Here is a 16,280-nt window from a genome sequence, read left to right on the forward strand (position 1 = left end):
GAGAGTCGTGTCAGCAGGGACCTTGAAGGCAAATTTGATCCACGTCCTCATTGTAAAAGACAAGGAAACTCAGCTTGGAGTGGTTCAACCACTCATGTATCCTGGGTCATTTCCCTGGCTGGGGACAAAAATCTTTGCAGGCAAAGGATGCATGCCATGCACACTAATTGTCATTGCTATCACTTTCGATCTGCAGGGATGCTTTTCATGCTCCTTGTTCAAGCTATTAACCTTTTATTCCCTGTTGTCCTAAGGAGAACAAAGTAATCACGGTTCTCTCCAAATACTAAATCAGCGCAACCTGCTCATTATCACGGCTGATTAGGTGTCAAAGACAACTGTATTGGAAAGGAGTGTATATGTGTGCATGTGTGCGCATATGCATGCCCACGTGAGTGCGTGTGTGTTTATGTGTGTGTGTGCTTGTAAAGAAATTTAAAAAGACTCCCACATGGAAAGGGGGCAGGGACAGCCTTTGGACTTGTCCTAACAAGGCTGTGACACAGATTTCTGCCCCCAGCACTGTTCTTGCAGCTGCTCTGGTCCTTAAACCCACACCATGTGACCAGCTGTGCCTGGAAGTCTTTGACATTGTGACCATTGCCGAGGGGTTTCTGACAAAAGTTTACACTACAGCTTTAGGCCAACGGTACGCACAGAGAAGCAGGTGGCTTAATTAAAGTTCTCATCTTCTCGGTCCTCCTCATTCCTCCCTGCCCACTTCCAAACTTGCATCATGCCCCACCCCCTACACTGTGTGCTAAGTCATTTTATTAGCAAGTCAGACTCAGATCCCAGCAGCTGGACCGCTTTCTTCCTACAGTTCGCACAGTATAAGCTGCAGGAAATCAAATGCTCCCACCTTTGAGTGTTCCAAGGGAACGACTTGGTAAAATGTTGCCATTTGTCCCTTTTGACAAGGCCTTCGATTTGATGGTGGTATTATTCTTACAGGTGGATTAAATGACTAAAGCGTTTCCTGGGTTTGTGCGTTTGTGTGTGTGCCTCCCTCTGAGTATGTGTTCTGAAGTTGTGAATGTCAAGTGGGTGTGGGCGTTTCCTGCCCTTGGAGTAATTAAATGTTTCGCCAACGAATTACTATCAATGAAACCTGAGAATGAGATACGTATCCGGTGTTTCATATGTTCTTGAATTGGTATTGCCAGTTTTAATCATTATCTTAGGCAAACACAACTTACCTCTTTCCTTCCCTAATTGCTAAATTGTATGTCTTTTTCCCCCCTTGTTGCTAAGCCGGTTACCCTAAAAATGAACAGCCACAGATATTTCTGTTCTTGAAGGTGGTTGGCTCCTTGGGAGGCTGTTGTCCCTCTCACGCTTAGACCTTGCCTCTGTACTCAGTGGGTAGATTCTGAGGAAAGGGTGTTCAGGTGTGATCTTGAATGTCACCTTTTGTAATTTTTGTTTTGTGTCAAATGTATGTTTCAGGACTACTTCACAGACTTAATCACTAACGAGAGCATTAATTACTTCAAAATGTCTAAGAGAATGTATCCCCATAGGCCCATTATGATGGTGATCAGCCACGCAGCGCCCCACGGCCCTGAAGACTCAGCCCCACAGTTTTCAAAACTGTACCCCAATGCCTCCCAACACATGTGAGTAACAAAAGCAACAATGCATCCTTGCCGAACATGGCCCTTTCTTGTGCTCCCCAACGTATCCTCCTCTTTACCCTATTTCCTTCCATGCTACATAGCCCCAAGGCAGAAATGCCAGCTCCACGGTGTTGGTGTCAGGATGTGAAAACCGAGGTGTACAGCGCAGGGTAGGCAGAGCCGTCAGGCTTGCAGTAGTGTGTGCTGGGGTTCTGATTGGGAATCGCATTTCCAGTGTCCGCCAGTAACTAAATGAAGAGGCTCACGTCAGGAAAATGGGGGCAGTTCTCACCTAAAGTTCCTTTCAGTGTCGTCAATGATGTTTTGGAATATGACCTAATAGTACTAATGGGGTGGAAATGCTTTGCTTTTCATAGCTGCGGTGGGGCCCCTCTCTGCTTGGGCTGCAGAAACGTGGCTTTATTTTCTTTCCCGGGGAACACAGGAGCAGCTTGGCTGCAGATGTGCAATTAGGCTTTTGCAGAAGGCAACTGGGTAGCTTGCCTGGGAGGCCCTCTCAGGTCACGGCTTTAAAATAACCTGATGTTTCATCTGTGGGGAGGCTCAGGGGAGGCCCCGGTGGCTGAGAGGAGCGGAGGGAGGGAAGAGAGGCACAGTGTGCTGATAATCCTCACTGGCCAGGGGTGGAAAAGTCTAGGTGCCTTGGCAGCAAAGAACACAATTTTGTTGTTGACTCTGTCAACAGTTTCTCCCAACCTGTAAGCCCAAAATGCAGCCTTCCACACAGAGCAGCGGGGACCAGGTCTGCTGAAACACATCCATTCAGAAGGCACCTTTATCACAAACCTCTGAAACTGGTTCGTGATCTCGGTGTGCTTAAATACTGCCCCTCCTGGCTCTTCTAAACAAGATCCCAGGCAGAAAGAACCTTAGGGATACAGAAGAGACTACTGATGGAATTGCCAGGCATTAGGCTCCCGGGAGGAAGTTTTCTTTCTATTCTTAGTATCTTTCTGTAACTATCCTTTCTCGGTCACATGACCAAGACTAACAGGAAAGAGGTCAGAGCTCACTTAAACAGAAACTAACAATAAATAAGAAGCAAAGTGGGTCACCTACTGTGCCCAGGAGGATGCAAATGTTTATTGCATGAAAGATGGAGACACACAAGACAGTTGCTCCAGCAACGGGGGAGTTGAACTCAACTGTGTGGACAGAATCCTTCCCTTGTTCCTGACTCTGCAGATGGATTTATGAATGGAGCCTCTCAGCAGGTGGCTCCTTGTTGCAGCTCAGTTACAAATTCAACAAGCAGCAGGTGCACTGGGAGGAAAACATCCTTCAGGCTTCTTCAATAGTACCTTGAAGCTCACCTTCTCCCTCTCTTTTGACCGGAAATCACATTGTATAGCTCCCTTTGTTGCATTAGCACCATCCCAGCCTAAGATGACTTTCTACAGCCTTTATACCTCAAGGGCATTTCTCAGCGTTTGCTGAGAAGGGGTTGCTAAATGTGGCATTTCATGGTTCTTTAGAGGTCAGCCTGCCTTTGAAGCTTCAAGGCTAGATCCTAAGCCTATATGAAATCCAGCTACTCAAGTGATCCTGACAGCTAGGTCGCATGTACAGACAGTAACTAAAGGTGGAGAGGAGTCCAGGGTGGGGAGGGGAGGTCAAGGAGGTTTGGGGGTGGTAGCTCCGAAGAGTGCACCTTGGACTCTAACACTGGAAATTATACATATAAGGTTATCATTCAGCACAGATTAAGGAAGTTAATCTTAGTTAAGGAAGGCCCAATGGGTACCCCTTAAACACTAATAAACTTGGATGGGGGGTCCCAAATCCAGCTTATATTCATAACGTTTTACTGAAGCACAGCCACACTCATTCATTATGTATACGATGCAGCTATATTTGAGATCCACCAGCCAAGTGGAGCTGTACATGGTCTGTAAAACTTAGAAGATTTATAGTAAATTTGCCCAGACCCAAGTTTTACGGAGAAGATGGGTAAGTGCCCAGATAGTCATAACACTAGAGGGCCAGAAGTGTCAGGCACAGAGCAACAGTCACAGCACCACAGAGCAATGGGGGAAAGCGTTTGCATCTTTGTGAGAAATGGATTAACAGGCATTCAGAGGGGACCTGGAAGGATGGGGAAAATGTTTGCAGGAGATGCTACAGCCATGAAGGTAGATGATTTCAGGGACAGAGTGTAGCGCAGACAAGGTTCATTATGCACATGAAATCATCAAAGACAATGGTTCTCAACCTGTGGGTCATGACTCCCTTGTCAAACTGTTATCTCTAAAGAATATTTGCATTACGGTTCATAACAGTAGCAAAATTACACTTATGAAGTAGCAATGAAAGTAATTATATGGTTGGGGGAGGTCACCAATACATGAGGAACTGTATTAAAGGATTGTATCATTAGGAAAGTTGAGAAGCACTGATCTAATACATGACTTAGAAGCTGAAGAATGGGGTACAAATAAAGTAATAAGAAATAAAGCTTAAAGGGGAAATGGTTGCAAAATATTAGGAACCTCAGTGAGTTTGTATATGAGTAGGGTAATAAGGAATATGAGCTGACTTGATCACTTCCACATGGGAAAGGGTTGGGCTATTCCTTTATACTTCTAACAAGCCAGCTGGGCCCTTAGCATTGCCCCAATGAAGCAAAACCTTTGCCTGGCAGAGTGAAAGTATTCAGGTCTGTCTACCTGTCCCTGTTAAGGCCACAGGCAGTTTGTTTGACCTCAGAGCTTCCATGAGATCATCCATAAGTACAAATACATGAGTCACCTTGATGTGATGTCATGAGCCAGACATTAGAGATATAGCAGAGGTAACATTCCCACATAGGGACACAGAAGCTGTCCTGTTGGTGTTTATTCTTATTGACCCCTCTCTATTAAGATCAACCATATGCAAATGTCAATATGATTGACCCACAAATAGTATAATTTCATTCTGTCTAACTCAAGGTTCAAAGAGAGCTGATAGAGAAATAAGCCCACACTTGCCCCTGGTGACAGGGTAAATCCCTTGACAAGTTAAGACTTCGCTGCAATGGACCTCTCACACCTGGCTATTCTAAAAAGAATAGATCTGGGCTGTCATTTTTTTCTACATGTGCAGTTTTGCTCTGGGCAAATGCCACATGAGAGAACATTGCCAGTCACGGGAAATGAGCATGCAGTGAGAGATTCGACTTCTTTGCTGCTGATCCTTGGGTTTTGTGCCCCCAGCATGTAGAGAGAGATACACATACAGCCCCTCGAAGCCTTGAGTTCCTGGCCACCTTCTTGCAAAGATCTCCCTGGCTGCTGATAGAGGAAGGGAGGGAATGAGTGCCCAGGTTCAGAGTTCAGTCCTTCAACAAAAGGAGCAAGACAAATTGGAGACAAGCTGCAGATTGTGATGCATGGAGCTACTGAATGGCTGGCCTCCTTAGTGAAAACATTAGCGATGCAGTCAAGCAATGGGATGTAAGCAGTGAAGTGCTCTGCAGAAATATTTGGCAGGCCCTGTGGAAACAGCATGGAGCTGTAGGCGCTCCTCGGGTGCGGGAAGCTAGTCATGTGGACATTTTGCTTCAGGTCTTCCTAGGTGGCCAAACATCACCCGCTCCCTTTCATCCAGCCCTGGGCTGTGGCTATCTGACCCTCTTAGACTGGGGAGAGTGGATCAAGTTTCCATGGTGTTTGCTTCTCTGACAAAGAGAGAGGCCCATTCAAAATCGGCACACTGGCTTTACAAACTGAGGGGAGAGGTTATGCCGCCCAACTAAGAAAAGCAGCGGATTATCGCTCCCTTGTTCACATGGGAGGCCTGTTTAATCAGACAGTAGCTCGTCCTGTCTTGGCTTCCAAGAAATCCAAGAAAAGCTCCAACAAGGAAATCCACATAAAACTCTTATCATGAAGCGTTTCACTATGGTGGAGCCCCTACTAAACTTTCACGGAATAGGTCCAGCCTTTCACTCTCTACCCACTTCGATAGTAAGCCTCTGCCACCCACTGTACCCCATCAACTCTGGAGATGGTTTTTAATTGTTTTGTTTCAGTGGTTGTTTCTTTCATACTACACACACACACACACACACACACACCCAAGACACAGAGAGGGGGCAGGGGTGGGGTGGAGCTGCTAATTGAAGCTGTAAAGAAACATCCTCTCTGGGGGCTACAGAAAGGCTCAGCAGTTAAGCGACCCTATTGCTTTTCCCAGAGGACCCAGCACCCACATCAAGCAACTCCTAACTGCCTGTAACTCCAGCTCCAGGGCAATTAATTTACCTCCTGGCCTCTGAAGGCACCTGTACTCACGTGCACATAACCCACACGGACACACATACATAATTTAAAAACACAATCAATCTTTATAAAATTTCTGGGCTTAACAAGAATTTGTATTTTCATCCCTTTCACAAAAAAATATTTAAAGTTACACTTCTGAAGATGAAATTTTTAAATACGTCATATGAATGTCCAATTTGGGCAGAATTATTCCTTTTTCTATAAACCTACTCCATTCTTTCCACTTTATGATGAACCCCTATGTACCCAAATTCCTGAGCTTAGCGGCAGGACTCCAGAGGAGCACAGTCACATGGGACACCCTATGAACCCTGTCCTAGCAACTTTGACCCAAGACAGAGACAAAAGCACCTGTTGAGGAGCCTGGGCTGAGGAGTCTGGTTCCTCATTTAGTTGTAAAATTCTGTTTACCAAGTGAATAATGTTGACCTCACCAGCTAGCTGACATGAAAACATTTTTTAAGATAGCACTAGGATTCTTCCAGAATATGTTTTAAGAGATCAAAGAGCAATCAGCAATTCGCTTGGTTCCATAATTTTTAAATTAAAAAAAAAAGGTCCCATTTGTTTGCTTTAAGGAAAGCATAAATGGCTTCGTTCAGGACTCAGGAGTAGTTGGGAGCAAAGCTGGAATCAGGTGTCACTTCTCCTTGTCCCCGTTGCTCTTCCCACTATACCAGGCCACGTCTCAGTTCACGTCACAGCCACAGTGAATATCGGAGTGGCTCTTACGTATTTGCATAATTCCAATTGGCATTTCCAGCATCATTAAACAATTCTCCATTTTTATTGTATGCCTATAATCAAGATCATTTGGTCTTAACTCTGCGTGTGTTCAAATGTTATCTGCCTAAAGATATTTGAAGTCAGGTGGGGCATATCTCCAGAAAGTCAATTAAGTAAATTCAATTTTAGTGAAATTGAAGATGGCATGGCTTAGGAGAGTGGGTATAGAGTTTCCAGTGTAATGCTCTGCCAGTGAGTCCTAAGCCTGTAGATTGGGCTTGTGCTGAGCAGAGACCTGCCTTTCCACTCACTGGGTGGTGTTTCTTTCACTGTCTTTTTTTTTTTTGTTGGTGTTTGCAACTAAAAAACAAATTAAAAAAAAAAAACAGATGTTCAGCACATCAACAAAAGAAATATATTATCACCGGAATGACAGCAAAGGCCATCAATATTCAAAAGGAACCATGAAGTTCACAATTCCCCAATATGGATTTAATATACAACACATGCATTTCTTGAAGCTATTTCTTGGCTACTAAGAATCATTCTTCTGAAAATATCTACCCACCAAAGAGAAAGGTGGCACTGTCGATTCCTCAGAATCTTTTGTCCCTACTTTTGTCAACAAGTAACACTGGAGAGAGACTCAAACCCCACAGAAAACTGGCATACTGTTGAAGACTGAACTCGTGTGCGGCCAAGGGTGTGGTGCTGTCCCGAGCAAGAAACCCAGAAAAGCAAGACTAGGGGAAAGCAGTCTGCAGGCTCTTCAGGCAAACACAGCCCGGGAATAACCTGTGGCAATGCACAGATCTACTTAGAACGTTCATTTTGCAGGCAGAAATTTTTTTTACCAGTCTGGCCCTCTGAGACAGTGACACCTCTGAAATAGATTCTGGGCTTGGGTTTTTTGTTGTTGTTGTTGTTGTTTTGTCTTGTTTTAAAGGAACAGAAACTCGAAAGTGGTGCTCTGATCCTTTGGTGTCTCGATTTTAAAGTAGTAATCAGCATTAAGCACTTTTCTGTGGCGCATCCAGTGGGCTTCCTAGGGCCAGACCCTGTATTTGCAGCTTAAATTGATATTCAGCAACGGGTGGGAGCAGGAAACAGAATACTTTACATGGGGTAAAAGGCTGAAGATGGAAGGGTTCCCTTTTGATAGGGAAAGCTTTGCTAGCCTGTGGTCATAACAGCTGGAGTTTGGGGACCTCTGTGCTCCACAGCTTGGGTCAGTGGGACATCACAGAGGGAACAGCTGGCTTTCTCCTTTGCCCAAGGGGAGTGAGACACCTTAGTGAGCTAGCCTGGCTGCCTGTAAACCAGAGTAGAATGGAACCCCAGAGCAGTGTTCAAGAGTCACAAAAATCTCTCAACCCCCACAAGAAGTTCTGCAAAGTCATTATTCTCATTGTATAGATGAAGAAACTGAGGCATCACCCCACACACACAGAAAAGAACTGTCCACAATCATATAGTAGCACATCACAGAACTGGTACAAATAATTAGATCAGACTCCCAAGCATTCCAGACAACTAAAAATACAGTATTCCCGTTTTAAGGAGTTCTCCACTTCTCTCAGTGAAGCTGTCCCTATGACAGTTCCAAGCCCTCTTGAGTAAGTTGAAGTCAGTCCTGAGGCAAGCAAGCCTTAATTATCACTAGGGGACAGAAGGCTGCATCTTTAAGGAATTTGGCAGAGCTCAGCAGGAGGCAACCACAGTCTTTGGCAACCGATCACTTTTCAACGAGGTTGTCAATCCCAGCAACCATGGACCCTCCACCTGCAGGTCCCCGAACAGCTGTTGTTCTTAGGGGTGGGGGAAGCAGTGGCAGTCGGCCTTCCTTTAAAAAGCAAATGCATGCCCCAGATCCCTGCTACCCGCTGGGATCCCACCTGGAATGGCATCCTCCAAGCTAGAGGTCATCTCCCATATTGAGAAAGTCAGAAAACTACCAGGGGAGGGGGTGGACAGCTTTGACAACAGGCCCTGAACTCTCCCTTTTAATATAAGCCAGATTTAACATATGTCATTCGGTAAATCCAGGAGTCCAATTGGAGGCTTGTAATTTGCTGCAAGCTCCCCGGGGCTCCTCAAAGTGAGGTGGGGCTGCACCGAGCACATCAAGGTAGCTGGTGGAAGATGTAATTTGCCCACTGTGAGCCTGCGCGTCGGTTCCCTATTGTAATTTTTATTTGCGTTGAGGTTTTGTGGTTTTAAAAAAGTCAACTAGATTTATTTTTAAATTAAGCCGACCTAACTTCAAAGGCAGGAGGGGAGGATGGGTATTATACAGAAACCCTTGTTGTAATCTCTTACAGCTGTATCCCCTTTCGGGCCACAATTGGTAAATGGCTAGGAGACCTTTCATGACCAATGTGCTGTCTTTCTCTGACCTCACACCCGCCCCCCATGGGTGCAAAACCCTTGCATGGGGATTTTTAAACCCTTCTGCCCTTCTCAGCTTCTAAATCTAATCCTGTTTGTAACGGGGCGTGCTGCATAGACAATGAGGAAGGCAGACTCCAGTCCTAGCCAGTGGCCCCTGCCCACTGTGGCCGGCTTCTAGAAAGGAGGAATCCTTCCAGGTCAAAAATCTGGACCAGTTGGTTCCAGAATCATTTATCTGGTGGGCGGCAAACATCAATGCTGAAAGTTTCTGTTTGACATAGTCTCAAAAGGGGAAAAGAAAGAAGGGAAAGGAATTTTCCCTTGAAAAGAATGGCAGATGTTACTCAAAGAATCTGCAGTTTAATATTACGGGATTGTTTCAACCTAGATATTTGCATGAAAAGAATTTGCTTACTGGCTTGTGGAGGAAACTCCTCAGCTCTGTTTGAGAGTCTTAGAGGAGTGCCTTGAACCCACTCACAGATGTGCAAATTGAGTGTTCCCTTTTCACTCTCAGGCTGTCCCTTTAGTGGGAACTCCTGTACTCTACCGAGCATCACTTGGGAATGGTGTCTTCAGAGCTTAATTAATGATCATGACAGTTACCGGGTAACAAGATGATGCTTGCTGCCACTTAGGACTTTCTATGTATGAATGGGCTCCGCAACCCTCCTGGCAGGAGAAAATGTGAAAAACAGGTGCCATTTTTATGCTCAGTGTGCACAAGAACATCCCCAAGTACAACCAGGCAAACATTGTATGGGAAGTTCACAGTGTTAGAGAATCAGTGTGGTGCCTGCCAAGGTCTCCTGGAATTACCTGGCTCACAGGGACCATTTCCAGAACCCGCCCCCCTTTAAGACTTCCTGCCTACAGTCTTTCAACTACAGACTTCTACCCCCAAAGAGAGACAGGTAAAAGATTCCTCACTCAATACAGATGGTGGCTTTCTCTGGGAGACCAGCTGTGTTGTAAATCTGTGGTTTCTATTAAAAGTGTTGTCACATAGAGGAAGCATCCCTTGCTTGTCCCTCTGTTCATGTTATGAAAGTATGTGAGCTGCAAGTTATTTACCTGCCTTGGTTTCCTCATCTATAAAATAATAGTAGGTGATTAGGGATGATAAAACTGTTCACCAAAAGAGCTGAGACAATCAAATTAGTTAAAATACATACAGTAAGTTGCATAATACTTTACAGTAAATACACCTTCTGTGAGCTTTTCATAGCTTGTGAAGAGAAGGTTTGAATGAATGAGTAACAGTGACTCGGTATAAGAATCTTGCTAATGCTAGGCAGTGGCAGTACACTACTTTAATCCCAGCACTAGGAAGGCAGAGCAGCAGATCTCTGAGTTCGAGGCCAGTCTGGTTTACAAAATGGGTTCCAGGACAGGCAGGGCTACACAGAGAAACCCTATCTTGGAAAACAACAACAACAGAACAAAACAAACAAACACAAAAGAATCTTGCTAACATAGGCCTGCACTTCAGAAACACATGATGGTAGCATCTATGGTAATCAGGGAAGACTTTAACATAGGCATTTAAGTCCCTAGGGCTGTGTAGCTGATGGCACTGATCTCTGCAACCCATTAAATGTAGGCGTAAATGAGCCTATTCTACAGCAAAAGGGCCCGCTTCTCTATAAAACCCTTGTCTTCTACCCCTATTAATTTCTCTATGAAGCAAGCATTTCATGGGTAAATGTGTAAATTGCAGACATAGTCTTGGTTATAGTTTTAGCAAATATAATTGAATTAATGGTTTTAATATACAACATGAAGAACGAGCAAATCTCATGAAGATGTACCAGTGATCGATAAGATTATCTAAAGAGATTAATGTGTTGAGATTGTGAGTCATCATCAACCCACATAGCATGCTGGTATCTTTATTTATTAGGCTCATTAGCAATAAACAGTTCATGAGCTAACATCATCCCGAGAACATTCCTTTCTGCATTTCCATTTTAACTGTAAATCTCATCATCATGTGCTGCTTACACATTTTATTCATGGAGCCCAGATGAACTTGAATCAATTATGTGTTCAGTCCGAGTATTATCAGTGTGAATTTACACACCTACAGAGGATATATACTGTTTGGGGTGGTGGAGACCGCAGACAGTCTCAAAACCCAAAGAGATCTCAAGAAGCTTGAGAGGAAAAACACTTCGGCAGTGACCACATTATCTCTCAGGAAAGATTATTTCACAGCCTTTAACTTGAAATGTTTCCCCCAAAGGACCAAGTTTTTTTAAAAATGTATTTATGATAAGACTGCTTTATGCATGTTTTCAGAACTCCAAGCTATAACTACGCACCAAACATGGACAAACACTGGATCATGCAGTACACGGGTCCCATGCTGCCCATCCACATGGAGTTCACCAATGTCCTCCAGCGCAAACGGCTCCAGACTCTGATGTCAGTTGATGACTCCGTAGAGAGGGTAAGGCCACCTCCCCTCTTGGTGGCATGTTTTCATCTAACGTCCTTCCATAGATCCATTCCAGTCGATCCAGTTTTTGTTTCCCATTATTGTGTTAAGAGAGAAGCAAGTGTGGTCAGTGACCCTCATCCCTGTCCCCTTACCCTGTTTCTTCGAGTTTGATTCTTAAGGACAAAGGACAGAAAAATCAAAGTATCTCAAATCAGGGTCCATACTCTCAAATGCTTTCAGAAATTGAGCAAATCATGTCAGTGACTAAAGCAGATTTAATACAACGCACTAGGGACCGGGAAGAATTGTGGAGGAGGTAGCGTTAAGGAAGGAGCCTACCTAACGCAAACAGCAACTCCACTTCATCTTTGCAGTGTAAAAACGGAAACCAAGGATGATCGTGTTGTCTGGCTTTTGAAAGAAGACTGGTTCTACCCGGACTGGGTCTCCTTTACACTTGTAATTAAATAAAAAAGTGATGAAATGAAATTTTTCAAAGTGAAATCTAGAGAGTTCGCTGGGAGAGGCAGTTTCATGACTTGTTTTGTTGTTTGCTTGTTTAGCAAACAGGAAACAAATCCTGTAAGCAGAATGTACTAGATTAAAAAAAAAAGAAGAAGAAGCTACATTTTGACTGTAGTGCGGCATATTTCCCCCACCAGGATCAGCAAGAATTTTAAAATGTGGATGATGTCCCTGTTTGCCAGCCTTATGAAAGTCACTCTTGGCTTTTGAAAAAAACGATGAGATTCAGGCATGATGGGCACATCTTTAACCTCAGCACTTGGGAGGCAGAGGCAGATGGAGCACTGTGAGTTCTAGGCCAGCCAGGTCCTTTGGGGGAAGTCCTTTGGGGCAAGGCTCTGGCAGGTCACCTCCCATGTCACACTTGGCTCTGACTTGTCCTGTGCTCTGTTACAGCTGTACAACATGCTTGTGGAGACAGGCGAGCTGGACAACACTTACATCATCTACACTGCCGACCATGGATACCACATTGGACAGTTCGGACTGGTCAAGGGGAAATCCATGCCATATGACTTTGACATCCGTGTGCCTTTCTTTATTCGTGGTCCAAGCATAGAACCAGGATCGATGTATGTATTTCTCTGTAGCATGGAGCTGTCACAGCTCCGTGATGCAACATCTAAGATAATTCAGATCCTAATCTCAGTATCTGGCTTCTTTCCATCCAGAACTTAAAAAAAAAAAAAAAAAAAAAAAAAAGACAGGTTGGTAATTGACCTTTCCTGTCACCTAGTAACCAAACTATTTTGTTTAAAGTATCAGTGACTGGTTCTCTCAAACTGAGAAGAGTCCATTTGCTTCTTGCCCTGTGTACATGGCCAGAACTTGCTTTTGGAGACTACCACCCCTCTCTGAATCAAAGGTCCACTGTCACATTTTACAAAGCCCAAAGTCATTTTAGCTTTTAGTTATGGGTTACAATGCCTGGTTTTCTTTTAAGAGAAAAGACACTTAAGTGAGTTGTTTCTGTCACTGAGACTGGTCCTGTGTCCCTTTCTCCACTGATACCCTCATCACAGACACAGGTGTCCATGGCCTTTGCCTACCATATTAACTTGCTTTGTAGTGAACTGAGATCATGTGTGTAGAGAATTATGAAAATAATAAAAGACAAGATTGGGAGCAGAATTCCAAACAGTGTCTACTGTAGACTCAGGCAAAACCAAGAAGTCGTAGAGGCAGAATGGGAACCTGTCTGAGAATTCTTTCTCTCCGCTCCCCCCCATCTTTATTTCTATCTATTTATTCTCTTCTTATATAATACATCCTGACCGAAGTTTCTCCTCCCCCAACTCCTCCCAGCATCCCCCAGATTAACTGCTTCTCCATTCCCCTTCAGAAAGAGCAGGCCTGCAAGAGACATCAGCCAAACACGGCGTAACAAGATGCAATAAGATTAGGCACAAACCCTCATGTCAAGGTTGCATGAGACAATCCAGTAGGAGGGAAAGGGTCCCAAGAACAGGCCAAAAAAACCAGTCAGAGACACCCCCTCCACATACACTCCCACTTTAGGAGTCCCACAAGAACACTCAGCTACAGAACCATAGGTATACGTAGAAGACCAAGCTCAGACACATACAGGCTCCATATTTGTAACTCCAGTCTCTGTGAGCCCCCATGAGCCCTGCTTAGTTTATTCTGTGGGCCGTGTTCTCCTGGTGTCCTGACCCCTCTGGCTCCTACAATCCTTCCTGCCTCTCTTCTGCATGGTTCCCCTGACTCTGCCTAGTGTTTGGTTGTGGGTCTCTGCGAATTCTTGATGCTGGAAGTAGCATCATTGGAACCCAGAGCCCAGGATTCTAAATTTCGTGTATAGGATCTTACCTGCTGCTGGGATAAGATGATGGGAGGAAGACGGGTTATTTGAAGAAGGTTCTGTGTCTATTAAGATTACAGCAGGGAAAGGGGAAATAGAACATATGTTACATGAAAGCAATCAGGAGACTCTTTGAATGCCAGTTAAGAGAGCAGAAGGGGGTTAGGGTAGGGAAACCAGGAGGACAATATGAAATGTCAATGAGACTCATTTCCTTGTATGCTAACTTAAAATTAGTTTTGAAAATTCATTGGAAATTGTCTGGGTATAGTCATCTGTAGTTAGTTTTATACACTGAAGTCTTAGTTATAAGACAAACTAAAAACTGTATGGTTTCTTACAATATTTATTTACAGCTTAATTCAAGAGGAGTTCTGGAACATCACATTTTAAAAGAAGCATAACACACACACACACAAAAAAAACCATGGGGCTGGAGAGATGGCTCCATGGTTAAAAGCATTTACTGTTCTTGTAGAGAAGCCCACTTCAGTTTCCAGCACCCACATCAGATAGCCCATAACTGCCTGTGACTCCAGCTCCAGGGAATCAACACTTCTGGCCTCTGTAGGCATCTCACATGCACGCACCCACATGCAAACACACACACATGCACACACAAACATACGCACACACCCACATGCACCCCCTTACACGTACACATAATTAAAAACAATAATGAAAAATAGCACCAGGTACCAATAGACATCTTGCCTGACTGTGCGCTCAAGACACAGTGATTAAGGAGCATCTCTCCTGCCCTCACCCCCTTGAAAATCAGCAATGTCATTGCGGTCTACCACTCACTCCTCCCTAGGGGGAAAAGATGGGGGTGAGACTTGAAGGCCAATGAGTCATGGCTGTGAAAAAAGCATCTCTGTTGCCCTCTGCTACCTGCTTTAGGTCTAGCCTGGAACCATCTGTCTCTTTACAGAGTCCCACAGATTGTTCTGAACATCGATCTAGCCCCTACCATCCTGGATATTGCAGGGCTCGACACCCCTCCTGATGTGGATGGCAAGTCTGTCCTCAAACTTCTAGACCTGGAAAAGCCAGGTAACAGGTGTGTCAACATGGCTTCTCTCAGCCAGCCCCCAAGCACACCAAGCCCTCACTGGTACCCAGAGCCAGCCAGTGCTGAAAACCGTGGAGGTAAAATAAGTTTTCCCTGGGAGGATTCCTACAAACGCAGCCTTTCTCGGCTGTTTGTGAATTGCGCATTGATTGCGAGGCAGCCATGGCCTGTGGGAAGTGGGAGGTATTTCTTTAAATAAACTGTTAGCACAGATCCATTTGGGAAAACATCCAGATGCTAACAGTAAATATTATTGTTTTGATTTCAGGTTTCGAACAAACAAGAAGGCCAAAATTTGGCGTGATACGTTCCTAGTGGAAAGAGGGTAATTATCGGTTCCTGGGGTGCTTCTGGGAACTGCTCCTCGTGGGCAGCTCTTCCTGCTGGGTATTTTTTTCCCCTTCTTATTTTGGTTTACTAAGCATGCAGATTTCACAAGCCCAGTTTCAAGTTTGGCTTTACTATTTTACTTTATTTTTTTTTATAAGTGAGTGTGTGCACTCGTGTGCGTGTGCATGGCACACACTTGAAGATGAAAGGATGAGTTTCAGGAGTCAGTTCTCTCCTGTCGTAGGTTCTGGAGATCAAACTCAGCTGTCAGGTGTGCTCAACAAGCATGTACCTGCTGAGCCATCTCCCTGGCCCCACAGTTTGAATAGCTGATTGCCTATTCCCTGCCAATTAGCAGTCATTATTACTACAGTAGAACTCTAGAGAGTAAGTTGTCGTAAGATGGGACTGGAGCCTCTCTGTGGGTATAGATTCACTGTGGCACTTCTCAGCCTTGTCTCTTAGCAAGTCAACTGCCTTTCTCTTCCATCCCTCCCAAGTCCTGAAAGCCGTCCCCACCCAGCCTTGCCTGTACCCAGCGGCTCAATCTGTCTTTTTCCTTATGTTCTCTCTATAAGTAACTATTGACTTATATACATTTCTATTAACTTATATACATGAATGCCATTGTAATTCTTTCCATAGTCACTTCTGGAATGTCTGGTTTGTGGTGTGCATTGCTTTGTTTTTTCTCTTTATGTAAAGAGAGAGAGAGAGAGAGAGAGAGAGAGAGAGAGAGAGAGAGAGAGAGAGAGAGAGAGATTAATGCAATTGTTTATTTACAAAAAGAACCTGGAAGGTTTTTGCTCGGTTGGATGGTTTTGGTTGGTTGTTTTGGTTTTTTGAGATAGGGTTTCTCTGTGTAGCACTGGCTGTCCTGGAACTCTCTCTGTAGACCAGGCTGGCCTCAAACTCAAAGAGATCCGCCTGCCTCTGCCTCCCCAGTGTGAGTACTGGGATTAAAGGTGTATGCCACTACCGCCTGGCAAACCCTGAGTATTTATACAGAGCTGAGTGTTGGAAACAGTGCTTTCCAGGAACAATGATTGCTCCTCTGCCGATT

At 44.5% G+C, this 16,280-nt stretch overlaps 1 protein-coding gene across 10 annotated transcripts in view; it reads left to right on the plus strand.

Annotated features, from left to right (window-relative positions):
• Sulf1 (sulfatase 1) overlaps positions 1-16,280 on the plus strand; it is a 165,752-nt gene that overhangs the window by 108,485 nt on the left and 40,987 nt on the right. For 9 of the 10 annotated variants that reach the window (XM_052718367.1, XM_052718363.1, XM_052718366.1 and 6 more), the window contains 5 exons: positions 1,450-1,619; positions 11,324-11,474; positions 12,387-12,562; positions 14,747-14,875; positions 15,156-15,212. In XM_052718367.1, the coding sequence (XP_052574327.1) occupies positions 1,450-1,619; positions 11,324-11,474; positions 12,387-12,562; positions 14,747-14,875; positions 15,156-15,212 (683 nt within the window). The remainder of the gene's footprint in view (positions 1-1,449; positions 1,620-11,323; positions 11,475-12,386; positions 12,563-14,746; positions 14,876-15,155; positions 15,213-16,280) is intronic. The other variant, XM_052718370.1, reaches the window with a different exon arrangement.

The sequence above is a fragment of the Peromyscus californicus genome, unplaced genomic scaffold, assembly GCF_007827085.1.
Source record: "Peromyscus californicus insignis strain IS unplaced genomic scaffold, ASM782708v3 Scaffold_5__1_contigs__length_169319896, whole genome shotgun sequence".
Lineage (NCBI taxonomy): Eukaryota > Metazoa > Chordata > Mammalia > Rodentia > Cricetidae > Peromyscus > Peromyscus californicus.